This window comes from Leucoraja erinacea, chromosome 25, assembly GCF_028641065.1.
Source record: "Leucoraja erinacea ecotype New England chromosome 25, Leri_hhj_1, whole genome shotgun sequence".
NCBI classification, from domain to species: domain Eukaryota; kingdom Metazoa; phylum Chordata; class Chondrichthyes; order Rajiformes; family Rajidae; genus Leucoraja; species Leucoraja erinaceus.
In genome coordinates this window covers 26,533,836-26,554,167 of record NC_073401.1, presented here as the reverse complement: position 1 = coordinate 26,554,167, position 20,332 = coordinate 26,533,836, and the positions used below count along the sequence as shown (strand labels likewise).

General features: G+C 46.5%; 2 protein-coding genes across 3 annotated transcripts in view; both read left to right on the top strand.

The window, feature by feature from the left end:
* LOC129709165 (sodium- and chloride-dependent GABA transporter 1-like) overlaps positions 1-6,857 on the top strand; it is a 56,186-nt gene extending 49,329 nt beyond the window's left edge. The window contains 3 exon segments of the mRNA XM_055655322.1: positions 184-284; positions 1,261-1,431; positions 2,578-6,857. Coding sequence (XP_055511297.1) covers positions 184-284; positions 1,261-1,431; positions 2,578-2,727 — 422 coding nt within the window. The 3' untranslated portion in view covers positions 2,728-6,857.
* A 2,926-nt stretch (positions 6,858-9,783) lies between these two features.
* acad11 (acyl-CoA dehydrogenase family, member 11) overlaps positions 9,784-20,332 on the top strand; it is a 31,308-nt gene continuing 20,759 nt past the window's right edge. The window contains exons 1-6 of one of the 2 annotated variants that reach the window (XM_055655320.1): positions 9,784-9,985; positions 12,441-12,647; positions 14,401-14,549; positions 15,548-15,739; positions 18,006-18,164; positions 19,641-19,800. In XM_055655320.1, coding sequence (XP_055511295.1) covers positions 12,455-12,647; positions 14,401-14,549; positions 15,548-15,739; positions 18,006-18,164; positions 19,641-19,800 — 853 coding nt within the window. In that variant the 5' untranslated portion in view covers positions 9,784-9,985; positions 12,441-12,454. The remainder of the gene's footprint in view (positions 9,986-12,440; positions 12,648-14,400; positions 14,550-15,547; positions 15,740-18,005; positions 18,165-19,640; positions 19,801-20,332) is intronic. The other variant, XM_055655319.1, reaches the window with a different exon arrangement.

The following is a 20,332-nucleotide window of genomic DNA, read 5'->3' as shown; positions in this document are numbered from 1 at the left end:
AGTTCCCTGTATCTCCACTCTACTATGAGTTGGCTGAAAAATCAACACTGCTCTTAATAATGTTTATGCTTATACTGTAATTAAGTAATAAACACGTCCTCTTTGAAACAAGATACTATTCATCAGCCACGTTGTGGTTACAGAGCAACATCCTCACTGTGTTGTGTGTGCATTCTGTTGCAGGTGTTCGTAGATTATCTGCCAACTACAAGGAGATGTTGGGAACTGAACCAAATTTCTTTTTCAAGCTGTGCTGGTGGGTTGTCTCTCCACTGCTGGTCACAGTGAGTAACTAAACTTCCCAATAACGCTCTTATCCGCGATAGAGAGGGAGATCACATCGATTCAGGGAGGGGCTAAGTTCCTTGACCATTAATTCTCCCCCTCCCAAAACAATGACAACTCCTCAGAGATTGGAGGCGACCAGTGGTTCACAGGTTCATAAGTTACAGGAGCAGAATTAGGACATTCAGCCCATCGAGTTGACTTCGTCCTTCGATCATGGCTGATCGATCCTTCTTTCACTCTCAACCCCATTGTCCTGCCTTCTCCCCAAAACCTTTGACACCCTTACAAATCAGGAACCTGCCAATCTCCCTTTAAAATGCCCAATGACTTGGCCTCCACAGCTGTCTGTGGCAATGAATTCCACAGATTCACCACTCTCTGGCTAAAGAAATTCCTCCACATCTCCATTCTAAATATATCTTATTATTCTAAGGCTGTGCCCTCTGGTCCTAGACTCTCCCGCTAGTGTAAACATCCTCTCCTCATCCAATCTCTCCAGGTCTTTCTCTATTTGAGTTATTATTTATTGGAGTTTTGATTTTAAATGGCTAATTATAACGTGTTGTGAAATAAAATGATATGTTATCAGTGGTCTTGTTTCAACCCTCCTGCCTTTCGACTTAAAAGTAATTTGGTATCAATTCATAGTCCCTCACCTTTACTTATCACCCCCTATCCCCAAGCCTTGACAAAGGTTGTGTACATTTCACAATATAAGGGTCAAAGGCTCTTGCTACTCCTTGTTACTTCAGACTAAGACTTCAGACTCTGACTAAGAAATTCCTCCTCATCTCCATTCTAAAGGTTGTCAAAGGCGTTTTGAAAGTCCAGATACACCACATCCACTGGCTCTCCCTTATCCTACGACTCTATGACGGTGCAATTCATGAAAATGTTTATCTGATACATTCATTCAGCAACATTTAATGTTTGTCAAACTAGTCTTTGATGCCGTGTGTTGCTTCCCTGCAGGTTATCCTGGTGTCCAGCATAGTCCGCTACAGTCCTGCCCGATACGGTCAAACATACAAGTACCCCCCTTGGGCTGAGGGCCTCGGCTGGATCATCTCCCTCTGTTCCATCATCTGGATCCCACTGGCAGCTGTGCACACCCTGTACACCAGCAAAGGCTCATTTATTCAGGTGAGAATGGCGACGGGTCGGGGAGAGCTGCTCGCAGTGTGCCGCTGGTAGACCAATGATTTAGTTTAGTTTAGAGATACGGAGCGGAAACAGGCCCTTCGCCCCAGCGAGTCCACGCCGACCAGCGATCCCCAAACACTAACACTGTCATACACCTGCTAGAGATAATCTTCAATTTTGCCTAGTCAATTAGCGTACAAACCTGTACGTCTTTGGAGCGCGGGAGGAAACTGGAGCACCCGGAGAAAACCCACGTGGTCACAGGGAGAACGTACAAACTCTGTACAGACAGCACCCGCAGCCAGGATCGAACCCGGGTCTCTGGCACTGTAAGGCAGCAACTCTAACGCTGCGCCACTGTGCCGTCATAGAACTAGTCAGCATGGCATCGATGGGGCAAAGAGTCTGTTTCCATGCTGTATTTTTCAAATAATCAAAGTGCTGGAGTAACTCAGCGGGTCAGGCTGCATCTCTGGAGGACATGGATAGGTGACCTTTCGGGTCGGGGCCATTCTACTCTTCTGTGCTTTATAAGGGAAATGGTGAAAACAGCAGGAAATGGTGTAAGGGACAGAAAAATACCTTGACGTCATTTGTCTGGGAGTGCGATCAAACATACGTGGAATACAAGGCACTGGGTGAGGACCATTCAATGAAAATCCAGGTCATAAATTTTCAGCACGGCCATAGCAAGGCAGCACACTGGTGCAGTGGTAAAGTTGCTGCCTTACAACGCCAGAGACCCAGGTTCGATCCTGACTACAGGTGCTGTCTGTAGGGTATTTGTACGTTCTCCCTTATACTGCATGGGTTTTCTTTGCTCCGGTTTCCTCCCACATTCCAAAGGCATGCAGGTTGTAGGTTAATTGGCTTCTGTAAATTGTCCATGATGTGTTGGATAGAATTAGTGTCCAGGTGATCTTTGGTCGGTGTGGACTCGCTGGGCCAAAGGGCCTGTTTGTAGGCTGTCTCTCTAAAACTAAAACTCTTCCTCTGTTAGTTTCAGTGCTAGTGTAAGGGGTTTATCGCTGGTTGGCGTGGACTCGGTGGTCCAACGCCCTTGTTTCCACGCCGTATCTTTACAGTTGAAAGTAAAGTCTCAAATCGAAACACAAATAAACCAGCTTTTCTTTACGTGAATTCTAGCGTCTGAGATCTTCGATAACTCCCATCGGTGAGATGGCAGCAGCAGGAAGCAAGGAGCCGGCGATCAAATTGAAGCTAGAAATGTACGAGCCTCCGTGTTCCATCAGCTTCACTGACAACATGAAGCTTGCTGAAGAAAGCAACATGTGAATTTTATTTATTTAATTGAGAGAAGCTTCATGGACCTGGTGCTGAGGAAACTGGTTTTACGGAGTTGTATATTGCTTTCAGTATCAACCCCGAGAACACAAAGTGTCATGCCTTGGGGACGGACTATTACCTTCTAGGTTTAGCTGTGTGTAATGAACTGTTCTGTCCCTGTGTGAGAAGATTTCCAGGGAGTGCAGTGGTCTTTAGCAGTGAGTTTAGTTGGTGAGTGGGTACCTGTCAACGCTAAGGAACGAAGGACATCAACAAGGCTCGGTGAAACGGTGTTGCCTCTGGGATTATTTATGGAAAGTTATATTTAAAACAATCGTGCAACATGCGTAGGTGGAATGAAGGCCTTTTGACGTACGTCGTGGATAAGAACCGCAGTTGTCGCCGTGACTGGTCCCAGTCCCTGTTCTGAATTCTTAATAATTTGCCGTGGGACCTGCTCCAAAGAAGAGAACCTACAATCCAAAGATATGACTAATTTCCCACGCAGTGTACATGAAGCAGAATTGTATGACTCACCATTCTATTACAGAAGCCTTGGTGAAAATGCTTTAAGAACTCTATCGGTGACTGGCGATCACTAATGCCTAATTCCTCCTGCTGCTTCTGAACGGTGCCTCCAATGCCACCGTGCGTGATGGTTTAGAAGTGTTCTTGCCGACAATCACTAGCCAAAGCGATCTCATTGAAGATCCGAACTTTAACGTTAACAGGAGTATCCACATCTACTGGTTTCAACACTCCTGGAAGCGCTGCAGATCTGCATCTCCACTGCCAGAGGGTGAAGTGTTTGGTTCGGAATGACACAGCCTGCTGAGCACTAGAGAATAAAAGGAAGTGCCTTTGGAAAGGTGATCAGAAGGAATTTCTTTAGTTAGCTGGTGATGAATCTGTGAAATTCATTGCCACAGACGGCTGTGGAGGCCAAGTCGATGGATATTTTTTAGGCGATTAACAGAGTCTTGATTAGTAAGGGTGTCAGAGATTATGAGGCGAAGGCAGGAGAATGGGGTCGAGAGGGAGAGCTGGATCAGCCATGATTGAATGGAGGAGTAGACTTGATGGGCCGAATGGCCTAATTCTGCTCCTAGAAAATATGAACGACGCCCAGTGAATTGGTGCTCAGTAGGGAATTAACACCTTGATGAGAATGTGTTTGAAGCTGGTTAACAAAGATTGAACTTCTCCTGCATCTGGGAGAATGTGAGGCCTTTAATTACACCCTTCACACTGCTCTGATAGCTTATTTACCATAACCTTTTTTTTGTAATAAAATCCATTCTTCTGCAATTTACAAATGGATTTCTGATGCGTGACAGAAAATGGTGAACACTAATTAAAATCAGGCTGAACATGCATCTTCAGAAAATCAAATGAGATTTGCGTCTAATTTTAACCAGAATCCATAATGTGTTTGTTGTAATTGTGTAAACTACAATATTTTAGTTTCCAATCCAATGTTGTTTTATTCTGAGACTATGATATATATTGGCACGAGTATACCCTTAAATGTATAAAATAAAAAAATGGTGCAGCACAGTGGCACAGAGGTAGTATTGCCACCTTACAACATCGGAGACCCGGGTTTGATCTTGACTTTGTATGATCTACCAATGACTGCGTGGGTTTTCTCTGGGTGCTCCGGTTTCCTGCCACACTCCAAAGACGTACAAGTTTGTAGGTTAATTAGCTTCTGTATATTGTCCCTATTGTGTAGGATAGTGCTGGTAAATGGGGTGATCGCTGTTTGCTGCAGACTCTGGGCCGAAGGGCCTGTTTCCACACTATCTTTAAAGTATACAAAAAGAAACAGAAGAGACTGGAAATGCTCAGCGGGTCAGGCAGCATCTGGGGAGGGAAAAACACGAAGCTAACGTTTTGATTTGCTAACGTTCGAGTTTAGTTTAGTTTATTGTCATGTGTGACGAGGTACAGTGAAAAGCTATCCATGTACCTGTCCAAATGTTATTTAAATGCTGTGAGATTGAAAGGTTCTTGAATAGGAAGGGCATCAAAGGTTGCAGGGAAAAGGCAAGAGTGGGGTTGAGTGGAAAATTAGATCAGCCCTGATTGAATGGCGTAGGCTGAATGGCCTATCTCCGATGTCTTATTGTCTTATTATACAGTGCTTTCATACATTGCAGGGAAATGGTCCGTGTTTAAGCTCTGCTCTGCCCGAGGGGATTAAAAAAAGATGAGCAGATTCCCCGAGAGAATAGCCCGAACTCCCTCCAACATGGTGTGAGAATGACCATCCTCCTTCCATTCCTTCACATACCTCGAGTTTTAATGTGTAGGAAGGAGCTGCAGATGCTAGTTTAAATCGAAGATAGACACACAAAAAGCTGGAGTAACTCCGCGGGACTGGCAGCATCTCTGGAGAGAAAGAATGGGTGACGTTTCGGGTTGAGATCCTTCAGAATGTTCAGAAATCCTGAAATGTCACCCATTCCGTTTCTCCAGAGAGGCTGCCTGTCCTTACTCCAGCTTTTTGTGTCTATCCAGTTTTAATGTTGAATATATGGTATCTCATTTTATATTTGGATTAGGTCAATTCCTCCAGAGACCTCATCACAGCACTATCAATTAAGCTTATTGCACAATAATAGATCTAATGTAGGCTATTCCTAAATTGGTTCCTCAATTTGGTAAACTATCTCTGATACACTCCATGAGTCTTCGCTTTGCCCTTTACCTGTTGCTTTGACTTGCCTGATATATATGTCAAAGTCCGCCCTGAATGATCACTGTAATACTCTTTCAGCCATGCATAAGTGAACAGTGGAGCAGGCCAAAGATATATATTTTTTGTCCTATATTTTCGGTTGTAACTCTGTTATCTGCACATCAATTTTTTCTTTTCATTTACATTATTCCTCCAGCACCTTGTGTCTTTTTTTTGTAAAGCTGTGCCAGTACTGAAATGGAGAAACAAGGAACGGCAGATGCTGCTTTATGAAAAAAAGATGCAAAGTGCTGGAGTAATTCATTGGGTCAGGCAGCATCTTGGGAGAACATGGATAGGTGACAATTCAGATTTTGAGTCTCAAAAAGGGTACCAACCCGAAAGGTCACCTATCCACGTTCTCCAAAGATGCTGCCTGACCCGCTGAGTTACTCCAGCACCAAACTAAATCTCTTCCGCCTGCACGTGATCCATATCCTTCCATTCCCTGCATATCCATGTGCCAATCCAAAGCCACTATCGTATCTGACTCCACCATCAACCCGGTCAGTCACTTATCCACATTCGCCAGAGATGCTGCCTGACCTGCTGAGTTACTCCGGCACTTTGTGCCCGCTTGTACTGACTTAGTTAATCCATTTAAATCTTCATGAGGGTATTCCGATGACCATCAGCGAACCCCATACAACTAACGTCAGAAGCTGTGCCTTAACAGAACCGAAAAGCTAGTAACCCCAGGGTCCATAAATTCTGATTCGGCTCATTTCAAATAACTGGTTCCAGCTGACCAGACAGTGGACTCATTATTTACCATGACTATAACATTTGTTCAGCACTGGGAATAAAAATTAGACAGTTAAGATAATTTAAGTGCGAGTAGAGTAAAAGCATTAAATAATTAAAACAATAATACACTCTTACTCACCAAATTGTATTCAAGCACCTGTATATATCAGATAGGTTGAAGTATGTTTCCTCAGTTGAGGTACATTTTTCTTGTACATTTCAACTTTTTAGCTGATGATGGGTAATGCAAATCCCGTAAATCAGGCTTGCATTAATGATGGAAATATGGTACTGGGTGCAAAGCAAGAGCAAATGCAACAAAAATCAGATGTGAGCGGTGTAGCGATTCTGCTAATGTCTCTAGTTGCTGTGAAGTTGAAATTGGTATTAAAGCAAGATATTTAGTGTATCGTTCCAGATGAGACTGTTCACATGTGGATTGCAAAGCTATTTGATGAAAATATGTTTATGTGCTGTAATTCAAGATTCAAGAGAGCTTATTGTCATGTGTCCCAGATAGGACAATGAAATTCTTGCTTTGTACCTATAGTTATATGTTTAATGCTTAGTTCATTATTTTTGTTAATATTAACATTTTTAACATGTACTTTTTATAAGATGTGGTTTAAATAAAGCCATTTACATGACATAGTTGATTTAGTAGTGATTTATTCTGCAGTATCGTTTTCAAATCATCCTATCCGTATGAAGGGCTGCTCAAGCCAGCTGTAGGAGTGGAGAGCAGGCTTCATCCATGAGCTGATCTCCAGCTCTTGTGATAGTAAAATGGAGAAACAAGGAACTGCAGATGTAGCTTTACAAACAACAAAAAGACAAAGTGCTGGAGTAACCTAGAGGGTCAGGCAGCATCCCTGGAGAACATGGATAGGTGACGTTTGGTGTAAGAAGGAACTTCAAATGCTGGTTTAAACCGAAGATAGACACAAAAACCTGGAGTAACTCAGTGGGACAGGCAGCATCTCTGGAGAGAAGGAATACAATACAAATACAATTTATTTGTTGTCATTTGAACCCAGAGGTTCAAACAAAATTTGGTTTCTGCAGTCATACAAACAAGAAGAAGAACCAAGACACAACACAATTTACACGAACATCCATCACAGTAAATCTCCTCCTGACTGTGATGGAAGGCAAAGTCTTATTCTCCCCTGCACTCCTCGTTCTCCTCCCAATGTCAGAGTCAAAGCCCCCGGCGGGCGATGGTAAATAAGTCCCGCGGCAATTATAAAGCCTCGCCGTGAAGCAGCAGTTCTACCAGCTGTGCCACGTGATCCAATTGCTAGAAGGTTCTTTGGCGAGGTATCTTGTTCAACTGGTGGGGACACAATGGGCCGAATGGCCTTATTCCGTGCTTTACATATTCTATGGTGCTGAGATTTGTGAGAGGCGCACAATTTCTGACTTTCTCAACACGGATCACTTAGATAAAATTTCAGCCATTCTCAGAGCATCAGAAGATCCAACAAAGGCGCAGGAATAATCAAAAGTGTATTGAAAAGAGATAAATACAACATGACAGAGGATCTGCAGCAGCAGGATGCAGTGCTCACATTCCTTACACACCCTTATAGTTTAGTTTAGAGATACAGTGCGGAAACAGGTCCTTCGGCCTACCAAGTCCACACCGACCACCGTCTGATTGATCCCTGCACATTAACACTATCCTACACACAACAGACAATTTACAATTATACCAAGCCAATTAACCTACAAACATGTACGTCTTTGGAATGTCTTATTGTCTAGTCTTTGTACCCTTGTTGAATTGTGTAGTCTAGTCAAGGATCATTCTCTTCCGAGTCTGAAGAAGGGTCTTGACCCGAAACAAATAAAAATTGATATCGGAAACAGCTAACTGAGTTGCAGTAATAACTTGAGTATATTCATAAGGAACAGATTCTGCTTTATTGCATTTTGAGTTTCAATTTCAAATCTCCCACATCCATGTTCCACTCACACTTATCATCGATTATTTCTCAAACGATAGGCGCAGCAGGTGGAGCTGCTGCCTCACAGTGCCACGCCAACATTAATCCCACTTTTGCATCAAGGCCACGCCAACATTATCCCACTTTTCCATCCACTCCCTACACATTAGGGGCAATTTCACAGAGGCCAATGAGCCTACATTAGTTGTCTGTATGTCTTTGGGACGTGGGAGGAAAACAGACTACCCAGATTAAACCCACACGTTCACCCATTCAGGCACCACCCGTGTTCAGGGTCGAACCTGGGTCTCTGGCGCTGTGAGGCAACAACTTTACCAGCTATGCTATTGTGCTGCCCCCTCATTCATTTGAATCGGAGATTAATTGATGTTTAGTTGTTAAAAATAATTAAGGGATGTGGGAGAATGTGTGAGAAGGAACTGCAAGTCCTGGTTTACACCGGAGACACAAAATGCTGGAGTATCTCAGCGGGACAGGCAGCGTCTCTGGAGAAATGAAATAGGAAAGAAACGTATACAATTATGAGTTTGAAAAGACATTTGGACAGATAAGTGGATACGAAGGGTTTAGAGGGACATGGGCCAAATTGGGGCTAGCCCGGAATGTCGGCATGGACTCGATAGAGCGAAGGGCCTGTTCCCGCGCCGTATTGCCTCAAGACTAGTTAACGGTGGAACGGACTCGAGGGGCCGAATGGCCGTTTAGTCCCGCGGATGACGAGGGGATCCCGGCGGTGAGGTCGGACGCGGGATGATGAGGTCAGACGCAGGGGAAGGGTGATGGCGTATTGACCATTGACGGCCGGTGGTGGGCCGGGCCGAGTGAGGAGAGGCGGGGCCTGGGCGTCGGGGCGGGGACTGGGGGCGGGGCGGGGCCTGGGGGTTGGCTGGGCGCGCGGCGGGGCGGGGCCTGGGGGCGGGGCCTGGGCTGGGCGGCGGGGGCGGGGGCATGGGGGGCTGGCGCGGGCGGGGCGGGGCCTGGGCGGCGGGGCGGGGGCTGGGCGGCGGGGCGGGGCCTGGGCTGAATGGCGCGGGGGGCGGGGCCTGTGGCGCGGGGCGGGGCCTGGGCTGGATGGCGCGGGGGGGGCGGGGCTGGGCTGGATGGGCGGGGCGGGGCCTGGGCGGCGGGGCGGGGCCTGGGCTGGGCTGGGGCGGGGCGGGGCCTGGGCGGCGGGGCGGGGCCTGGGCGGGGCGGGGGCTGGGGGGCGGGGGCGGGGCGGGGCGGGGCGGGGCGGGGCGGGGCGGGGGGCCTGGGCGGGGCGGGGCGGGGCCTGGGCTGGGTGACGCGGGGCGGGGAGGGGCGGGGATGGCGGCGGGGCGGGGCCTGGGCGGCGGGGCGGGGCCTGGGCTGGGGCGCGGGGCGGGGCCTGTGGCGCGGGGCGGGGCCTGGGCTGGATGGCGCGGGGCGGGGCCTGGGGCCTGGCGCGGGGCCTGTGGGGCGGGGCGGGGCCTGGGCTGGATGGCGCGGGGCGGGCGGGGCCTGGGCGGGGGCGGGGTGCGGCGGGGCGGGGCCTGGGCGGCGGGGCGGGGCCTGTGGGGCGGGGCGGGGCCTGGGCTGGATGGCGCGGGGCGGGGCCTGGGCGGCGGGGCGGGGCCTGGGCTGGATGGCGCGGGGCCAAGGGTTGGACGGCGGGCGCGGGCCAGAGGAAGGTGTCGAGGCCTGGTGACGAGGTGTCGCCCTTGTTGTGATCACCCGTCCAGTGACCGCGCCCGGCTGGAAGTCCGAGAATAAGTTAGTTGTCAACTCCATGCCGCAGATGTCTACGTGAAACAAGCCGAGAACATCCCAAAAGAGTCTGGGAATTGAAGTTAGTAATTTTACTCTTCATACCCGAGCGCAATTGTGCAAATAGCTCGATTTTTTTAATGGAGCCTCTAACTGATGGTTGAAGAGTCAATGATTTCCCGTTTCGCTTGGGCAGTTTACAACCCAGCTGCATGAAGGTTGATTCCTCCAATTTCAAGTAACTCCTGCATCCATCCCCTCTCTTCTCCCCTCTCCGCCACTCTAGTCTAGACACCCTACCAGTTCGCAAATTTTTAGTGTGTTTTGGGTGTTTCTCATTGTACCGCTGCTGGCAAATTCATTTCACTTGCACTTTATGTGCAATGTGACGAATAAAACCGTATTGTATTGTATTGCATTGCATCCATGTATCCCTTCGTTATCACCTGTTCCTCAGCCAACAACAGGCCATTATGGCCACACTTTCTGCGTGTAGCCAAGCGTACACTAGTTCCATCCTACACACTCCGGGCAATGTACAGAAGCCAATTAACCTGCACTTCTTTGAAATATGGGAGGAAACAGAGAACCGTAGATAAGCCGGTGTATCTCAGTGGGTCAGGCAGCATCTCTGGAGAAAAGGGATAGGTAATGTTTCGGGTCGAGACCCTTCTTCAGACTGAGAGTCGGGAAAGGGAAACAAGAGATATAGACGGTGATATAGAACAATTGAATGAAAGATGTGAAAAAACGTAATTAACGCAGTAAAGTAAAACAGTGAACTGCGTGGGTTTTCTCCGGGATCCCTGGTTTCCTCCCACACTCCAAAGATGTAGGGGTTTGTAGGTTAATAGATCTAATCTTATAGAGGTGTCCAAAATCATAAGAGGAATAGATCGGGTGGACCCACAGTCTCTTGCCCAGATTAGGGGAATTGAGAACCAGAGGACATCGGTTTAGGTGAGGTGGGGAAAGATTTCATAGGAACCAGAGGGATTACTTTTTCCATACATAGGGTGGTGGATGTATGGAAAGAGCTGCCAGAGGAGGTGGTTGAGACAGGTACTATCACAATGTTTAAGGAACATTTAGACTGGTACATGGATAGGACAGGTTTAGAGAGAAACGGACCAAATTCGGGCGGGTGAGACGAGTGTAGCTGGGACATGTTGGTTGGTGTGGGCAAGTTTGGCCGAAGGGCCTCTTTTTCGTACTCTATGACTCTTAACTAACTAAATTAAACTAGACTTGAATCTCGGGAGTCTTGCTTTAGTTGACCATGAATGGTGAATTTTACTGAACTCTTATCCGGTAAATAAACGGGAAAAGAAAACACGACAGATGCTCGAAAGGGGAAATGGTGGAAGTACTCAATTCGTCAGGTACTGTTTGTGCGGGAGTGAAACAGTTAATGTTGTCAGTCAGTGTCAAAGTGCTGGAGTAATTCAGCCGATCTGGCAGCACCGCTAGAGGACGTGAATAAACCAGCATCTGCGGTCCCTTGTGTCTATATTTTACTGGTCTACTGAGTCCTGTTCATGTCCTCCTTCGATGCTGCCCGACCCGCTGAGTTACTCCAGCTTCTCTTTTTGTATAAATTAGCATCTGCAGTTCCTTGGGTCAGCCAATGTTAATGTTTCAGGTGTGTTGTTAGACATGAAGAAATAATTAAATTCAGTGCCAGAAAGACTTCTCAAGTCCTGAAGATATCTTTCATCTGGCAGCGACATATTTTGCAGCAAAATATTGGGATCATAAAGACTTAAGAAAAATTCTATTATTTCTAGTTTTAGATCCTGACCTCAGGTGCTGTCTGTGTCTGTATGGAGTTTGCACGTTCTCCCTGTGACGGCCTGGTTTTTTTTCTCCGGGTGTCTCCCCCCACGCTCCAAAGATGTGCAGGTTTATTGACTTTGGTTAAATTGCCCCTCGTGTGTAGGGTAGAACTAGTGTACGGGTGAGAGTTGGTCAACGTGGACTCGGTGGACTGAAGGATCTGTTTCCATGCTGTACCTCTAAACTAAACTGAAACAAAAATTTGAGCTATCTTTAATCAGACTTTATCTTGCACTAAATGTTATTCCCTTTATCCTGTATCTGTACTCTGTGGATGCTCGATTGTAATCATGCATCGCCTTTCCACTGACTGGTTAGCACTGAAGAGGTTCATGTGTTGCATAAACACTCAGTTTAATGTTTAAACATTCAGTTTTATAATTAAACGATAGAGCTCAACAATTAGTCCAAAAGGGCAAGTTGTGTGTGTTAACGTGTTGACCGTGAAGTGGAGACTGGCTCTGCCGTTCGCTGCATCCCGCCAGCTGACGGCGTTGATTGTTCGGCCCAGATCATGCCAGGTCCACGCGAGTGTTCGAGCTCGACACAGGACCGTCCGAGACCAACGTGTCACGGCCCGCCACAGCACGCAACATAAAGCCTCAGTACACATGACAATAATAAACTGAACAAGTATTTCAAGTGTTGTCATTTATGCACCTTTGGGCTTCCAATTAGCACACCTCCCTTTCTTTCCACAGCTGCTCCCACCACCATGTCAGTCTGTGGGATGTCCCGTGTCTCGCGGTATTGCTCGGCCAAACCATGGAGGTTGCCGTCCCTGCGCCATTTACCCCTGTCCGTGTGGGCATCATCGCGATGGAAACACTCTGCCTCTCGACCGTACAAAGCCGTGATATTCGACATGGGCGGAGTTCTGATGGTTTCTCCATACAGCATTGCTGCTGGTGAGTCTGCAGAATTTTAATTTGCTTTTTATTCAGGATGGCAAATAGTTGGAATAGAGTCAGGAGTTATACAGGAGTGGAAACTGGAACTCGGATGATTGAGCCTACAGCGCAAGGTGGTGAATCAGTGGTGGTGAATCAATGGAATTCATTGCCACTGACGGCGGTGGAGGCCAAGGCCCAGATAGAGTGGATGTGGAGATAATGTTTCCAGTAGCGCTAGAATCTGGGACCAGAGGGCACAGCCTCAGAATAAAAGAATATACCTTTAGAATGGAGACAAGGAAGAATTTCTTTAGACAGAGGGTGGTGAATCTGTGGAATTTATTACCACAGACAGCAATGGAAGCCAGATCATTGGGGTTTTATTAAAGCTGAGATTAATGGGTTCTTGATTAGTAAGGATGTCAAAGGTTATAGGGAGAAGGAAGGAAAATGGGGTGGAGAGGGTAAAAATAGATCAGCCATGATTGAATGTCAGAACAGACTTGATAGGCCGAATGGCCTAATTCTGCTATATGTCATGACGTATGTCATATATGTCTTACGACATCAAGTACCCTAAACATTAATCCCAATTGTACCTAACCTGCACGAAACTACCTTGCAGTGCAGCAGATAAAGTGTTAAACTCAGAATACAGATTTCCCACTTGGGCAGTTTTAAACTGATTAAAAGCAGTTGGGCAACTCTATCGAGAACAGCTACACAGATCATTTCTCAGTTCAGAGAAAGGACAGAGATTTGGCTGCACTTATTTTATCGTTTGATATTTAATAAACAACATGCTCGGGTCTTTGCAGAGACCAGTTACTGGGAGGATAAGTGGCTGCTTTTGTCCCTTTCACAAGCAGGTTTTTCTGCTTTCTCAGATGTCCAGGGCTGCTGAGAAACTTAAACTGTTTAAGAAGGAACTGCAGATGCTGGAAAATCGAAGGTACACAAAAATGCTGGAGAAACTCAGCGGGTGAGGCAGCATCTATGGAGCGAAGGAAATAACGTTGCCTATTTCCTTTGCTCCATGGGATGCTGCTGCACCAGCTGAGTTTCTCCAGCATTTTTGTGTACCTGAGAAACTTAAACTGTTTGGCAGTGTGGAGGGAAATACAAAGACTAGGACACCTTGTCATTTTGCCAACTCCCAATCCCTCCGCCTCTGCTGCATCTGCTCCCTCCATGCTAGGACAGTCGAGATGTCCTCACTCTTCAGGGAAAATGGGTTTCGCCCTTCTGTCATAGATGGGTCCCTCACACTTGTCTCCTCTGTGTCCTTTAGCTCTGCTCTCGTCCCCCCCCAGATTCCAGCAGGACAGAGTCCCCCAGGTCTTCACCTTTCACTCCCCTAGTCTCCGCATCCCACCACTAATCCCATCTTCCCATCTCCACCCCTTTCCGCCTTCCATGGAGACCGCTCCCTCTGCAACTCCTTGGTACTCATCCCCTCTATCCAAACCACTGCCTCCTAAAGTACTTTCCCCTGCAAACCCAGCAGGAAATGCAACATCTGTCCTTATACCCTCTCCCTCAACTCCATGTCATCTATCCTTTATCGCCAGAGATGCTGCCTGACCCACTGAGTTACTCCAGCACTTTGTGTCTATCTTTGGGTTAAACCAGTACCTGCAGTTCTTTGTTTCTATGGTCTAGTTTAGGTGCAGTAGATTTTCTGAGGCATTAACCTCCATGTTTTGTAGCTCCCAGCTGTCGACTATTCTATAATCCATAGCTTTATTTAATTCTTCCTGTTCCTCAGAGTGGGAGCGGCAGAATGGCCTCCAGGCTGGGTCAATATGGCGGACAATATTAAGTGGAGAGACTCGCGTTGCGTGGGATCGCTGCTTGCTGGGGGAACTGACATTTGAGGAGTTTGTAAAATTATGCGGCAAAGATCCAGGGAAGGCTGTAAGTATCACTCAGATTATAAAATAATCAATAAGCAGAAATCCGATTCTCACTAACGAGTTTGTTATTAAAAAAAATCTAACTATAGACAACACGTAGAAACACAGGAAATAGGTGCAGGAGTAGGCCATTCGGCCCTTCGAGCCAGCATTACGATCATGGCTGATCATCCAAAATCAGTACCCCGTTCCTGCTTTCTCCCCATATCCCTTGATTCTTTTATCCCTAAGAGCTATATCCAACTCTCTCTTGAAAACATCCAGTGAATTGGCCTCCACTGCATTCTGTGGCAGAGAATTCCACAGATTCACAACTCTCTGGGTGAAAAAGTTTTCCCTCATCGCAGTCCTAAATGGCCTATCTGCACTGTGACCGCTGGTTCTGGACTCCCCCAACATCGGGAACATTTTTCCTGCATTTAGCCTGTCTAATCCTTTAAAAATGTTATATGTTTCTATAAGATACCCTCTCATCCTTCTAAATTCCAGTGAATATAAGCCCAGTCGTTCCATTCTTTCATCATATGTCAGTCCTGCTATCGCGGGAGTTAACCTGGTGAACTTTTGCTGCACTCCCTCAATAGCAAAATGTCCTTCCTCAAATTAGGAGATCAAAATTGCACACAATACTCGAGGTGCGGTCTCACCAGGGCCCTGTACAACTGCAGTAGGACCTTGCTCCTATACTCGAATCCTCTCGTTAAGAAGGCCAACTTGCTATTTGCTTTCTTCACTGCCTGCTGCACCTGCATGTACACTTACAGTGAGTAATGTACAAGGAGACCCTGAAGAAGGGTCTGGACCCGAAACGTCACCCATTCCTTCCCTCCAGAGATGCTGCCCATCCCGCTGAGTTACTCCATCATTTTGTGTCTACATTTAAAAAAATGGTCTATTTTCCCTGCGTGTTTTCCCAATTGTGTTGTTTATTTGTATTTTTCACTTGTACATCGTTCCCCTTTATTGAACGTGTTAACCATTTTCCTTTTCCTCACACAGATTCAAACTACCAATACAGTCCAATCTTACTTATTGAAAGTGACAGATCACATGAGTGATGGGATGTGTGTGGCAATGAGAGAGGCAGTTCAGTGCATCAAGGCAGAGGGACTGAAAGCTGCTATACTGACCAATAACTTTTGGTTCAAAGGCCAGAGTGTCTTGCCTTCAGATAAAAACCTTTTTGATGTGGTGAGTACAATTCTTCAAGCAAGATTTATTTTCTTCCTGCATCTTTGTTATGTTGCGCAAACAAGCTATTAAATCGAGCTGAGACTGCGAATGCTCTGTGCCACCATGTGGACTCTGCTTTAAGTTCAGTCCTGCTTATTTTCTGTCGAGACCCGAAAGGTCTCGACCAGAAAAGTCACCCATCCATGACTTCCAGAGGTGCTGCCTGACCTGCTGAGTTACTCCAGCGCTTTATGTATAAGCAATTCATCAAGGATTACTTTTTTTGGTACAGTATGTCCAGTCTTTATTTGCCATTTTAATAAATATGCATTGCTTACTTTGATTGCAGTGATTTGTATAGTTCATCTAATGTGGTGCAGTGTCAAATGTATAAATTATAAGCCATGGATGCAGAAATCAAATTGGATTGAGAGTTACTCTTTGCTTCAGTGTGCTTTGAAATTTCTTCATGAGGAGAGAGGCATATAAAATTATTATGAGAGGCACAGATTGGCAGAATATGAAAGTGCTAAAATCTGAAATATAAACTTATCAATTGCTAAATCAATTGCTGATCAGGAAGCATCGTTGGAATAACACTATGGAGTACATGCTTCAAGTCAATGAGCTATTCCAACAAGTTTTGATGAAATGTCATTGACTTAAAACATTCAATAGAGGAAAATGAGATTTAATGCTGCCTAGGCAGTTGATTATTTGAATTCATTTGAACAAATATTTCCAACATATAAATTCCCAGAAAACTGTAGTTGTACAAACAAGGCGTTGAGAAAGCCACATTTGGAGTATTGTGCAGAAAGGATCTGCAGATGCAGGTTTATACCAAAGATAAAGTTAAAATTGTACAAGGCATTGGTGAGACCAAATCTGGAGTATGGTGTACAATTTTGGTCGCCTAATTATAGGAAGGATGTCAACAAAATAGAGAGAGTACAGAGGAGATTTACTAGAATGTTGCCTGGGTTTCAACAACTAAGTTACAGAGATAGGTTGAATAAGTTAGGTCTTTATTCTCTGGAGCGCAGAAGGTTAAGGGGTGACCTGATAGAGGTCTTTAAAATGATGAGAGGGATAGACAGAGTTGATGTGGACAAGCTTTTCCCTTTGAGAACAGAGAAGATTCAAACAAGAGGACATGACTTCAGAATTAAGGGACAGAAGTTTAGGGGTAATATGAGGGGGAACTTCTTTACGCAGAGAGTGGTAGCGGTGTGGAATGAGCTCCCAGTGGAAGTGGTGGAGGCAGGTTCATTGGTATCATTTAAAAATAAATTGGATAGGCATATGGATGAGAAGGGAATGGAGGGTTATGGTATGAGTGCAGGCAGGTGGGACTAAGGGGAAAAAAATTTGTTCGGCATGGACTTGTAGGGCCGAGATGGCCTGTTTCCGTGCTGTAATTGTTATATGGTTATATGGTTATAAATGCAAAGGTAACTCAGCAGGTCAGGCAGCTAGCTTGGGGGGGGGGGGAGCGATAGGTAATGTTTCTGGTCGGGACCCTTCTTCAGACTTCAGGAGTATTAAGTTCAGTTTTGGTTGTCTAGCTATAGGAAAGCTGCTGTTGAGCAGGAAAGAGTGCAGAGAAGATTTACGAGGATGTTGCCAGGTCTTGAGAACCTTTTTTTATAAATAGGCGGACAGTCTGAACCTTTTTCGCTGAGTGGAAATAACAAATACTAGAGAGCACAACTTTAAGGTGAGAGGGGCAAAGTTAAAGGAAGTGTGTGGGGAAAGTTTGTTTTGTACAGAGTTCCTGGAACAGGCTGCTGGAGTGGGTGGTGGAGGCAGATTCGTTAGTGGCATTTAAGAGACTTTTCGGTTAGCACATGGGTATGCAGGAAATGGAGGGATATGGATCATGTACATGGGCGGAAAACCCGGGGGGGGGCCTGAGGAGACACGTCCCCCCCCCCATGTTTTGAGAGCTGGGCGACATCCCCGCCAGGTTAACCTGCCTGGACTTGCGGGAAATGTGGCCAGCGTGGAGAAGCAGCGCTGGTGTCCCATCAGTCCAGACAGGGCTGTAGTTAACCCGGTGCATTTAGCACTGGATTGAGCCTCCGAAGCCTCGCGCGCGTGTGTGAGTGTGCGCATGTGCGCGCGGCCGCCAAAAAATTGTGTCCCCCGTCCCCTCCATGCTTTGATAGTGAGTTCCGTTCTTGCATGTACAGGCAGGTAAGTGTTGGTCTTGGCATCATGTTCAGCACAGACATTATTAGCCGAATGGCCTGTTCCTGTGCTGTACTGTTCTATTTTGCAGATCGTCGAGTCGTGCCGGGAAGGAGTTTCCAAACCGAACCCTGAGATTTACAAACTCTGTTTGGACCGAATGAAGGTCTGCCCTGAAGAGTCCATCTTCCTCGATGATCTTGGACAAAACCTGAAAGCAGCAGCCCAGCTTGGGATCCACACCATTAAGGTAAGGTAGCGAGTCTGAGACTGTAATGGGTTAATGAGGAGAGAGATGCATTGTACAGGTGCCTTTGATTCTGTCAATATTAGTTTAGAGAAACAGCATGGAAACAGGCCTCTCTGCCCATCAGGTCCACACACGACCATTAATCGCCCATTCACGCTATTTATATGTCATGCCATTCCTACACACGCTGGGGGCAATTTACAGAGGCCAATTACCCGACAAACCTGCACCTCTTCATAAAAATCACTCTTTGGGATGTGGAAGGAAACCAGAGACGCCGGAGGAAACCCACGGGGTCACAGGGAGAACATGCAAACTCCACACAGACAGCGCCCGAGGTCAGGATCGAACCTGGGTCTCTGGCACCATGAGGCAGCAGCTCTACCAGCTGTGCCACTGTGCTGCCCAAATTACAGCTTTTCTTCATCCTCATTGTCAGATGGCATCTTCTCCTCTCTCAAATCTCCGGCACCTAGACCACATGAGTGATTTTTATGAATGAACCAGATGGTGATCACAAACCAGATATATGATGGTTCTGGCATCACAATAGAACTCACACCATCCATGGTTATAGTTTTCCAGGTCGCCAGATAGATATCCAGAGTGGAAACTATGGTCCACTCTGGCCCAGAGGGAACTGATCCAACAGCATATTTGGCCGGGAATCAGTTCAAAGACCTTTATAGTCTGAATGGTGCATTTCTGTGTTGCTATAACTCATAAGACCACTGCTCAGCTCCATTGCAGAGTTCATAATAGCATGGATATTAAATAGTTTATAAAATACACAGATTCAACAGCTGAACAACAATATGAGTGGGTGAGGAAGGGGGGAGGGCGGGGGGGAATCTCATCTAAATCTACTGAATAATGAAAGCCCTAGATAGAGTGGACGTGGAGAGGATGCTTCCACTACTGGGAGAATTATGCCCCTGTCCCACTTAGGAAACCTGAACGGAAACCTCTGGAGACTTTGCACGGACCCAAGGTTTCCGTGCGGTTCCCGGAGGTTGCAGGTGGATGCCGGAGGTTGCAGGTAGTGGAAGCAGGTAGGGAGACTGACAAAAACCTCCGGGAACCGCACGGGAACCTTGGATGGTGCGCAAAGTCTCCAGAGGTTTCCGTTCAGGTTTCCTAAGTGGGACAGGGGCTTAAGGATTAGAGGGCACAGCCTCTGAATAAAAGAACATAGTTTTAGAATGGAGATGAAGAGGAATTTCCTTCGCCAGTGGGTGGTAAATCTGTGAAATTAATTGCCACAGATGTCTGTGGAGGCCAAGTCATTGGTTATTTTTAAAGCAGAGAATGATAGATTCTTGATTAGTAAGGATGTCAAAGGTTACAGGGAGGAGGCAGGAGAACTGGGTTGAGAGGGAAAGATAGATAAAACAGACTCAATGGTGCCGAAGAGCCTAATTCTGCTCCTGTGTCTTATGGTCTAATATGGGACAGGTTTTTGATTTTAATTTCTAGGTTGCAGATAGAGCCACAGCTATCCAGGAGCTGGAATTAAAGCTGGGGTTTCCGTTGCGTGGCTTTGTGCATGGGACTCGGGCCGTTCGTAAAGGCATGGAAATTCCGACAGACAGTCTAAAGAATTATCTCCAGACTACTCTGGGACTAAGTTCAGAAGGTACGTTGGGCACCTTCGTGAAACCCTTACCTCTGCAGTGTTGGATTCTTGGAAGATCAGAAATAAAAATACACGAGAACACGAGACAGAGAAGAGTCCCTCCAGCACTTTGTGTCTTCTTCAAGATTCTAGCACCTGCAATTTCTCTAAAGAATATTTTGTGTATTTATTACATGGAGGATGAAGGTATAAATATCATGCTACAATTATGTTTCTGGTCTGATCTCCTTATCCAAGGAAGTATTTGCTTGCCTTAGAGAGAACATTGAGATGGCTTCACAGTAATTAACTCAGAAAGTAAGACGATGTTCACAAGACGTTCTGTGGCGCAGCGGTAGAGTTGTTGCCTTACAGCGCCGGAGACCCAGGTTCAATCCTGACTACGGGTGCTGTATGTTCTGTTCTGTACTGTCTGTACGTTCCCCCTGAGACCTGCATGGGTTTCCTCCAACACTCCAAAGCATGGGGAGGACAAGGGGACACGCCCCTTCCATGTTTTGAGAGGTGGGGGACAATCCCCCCCATGTTTTGT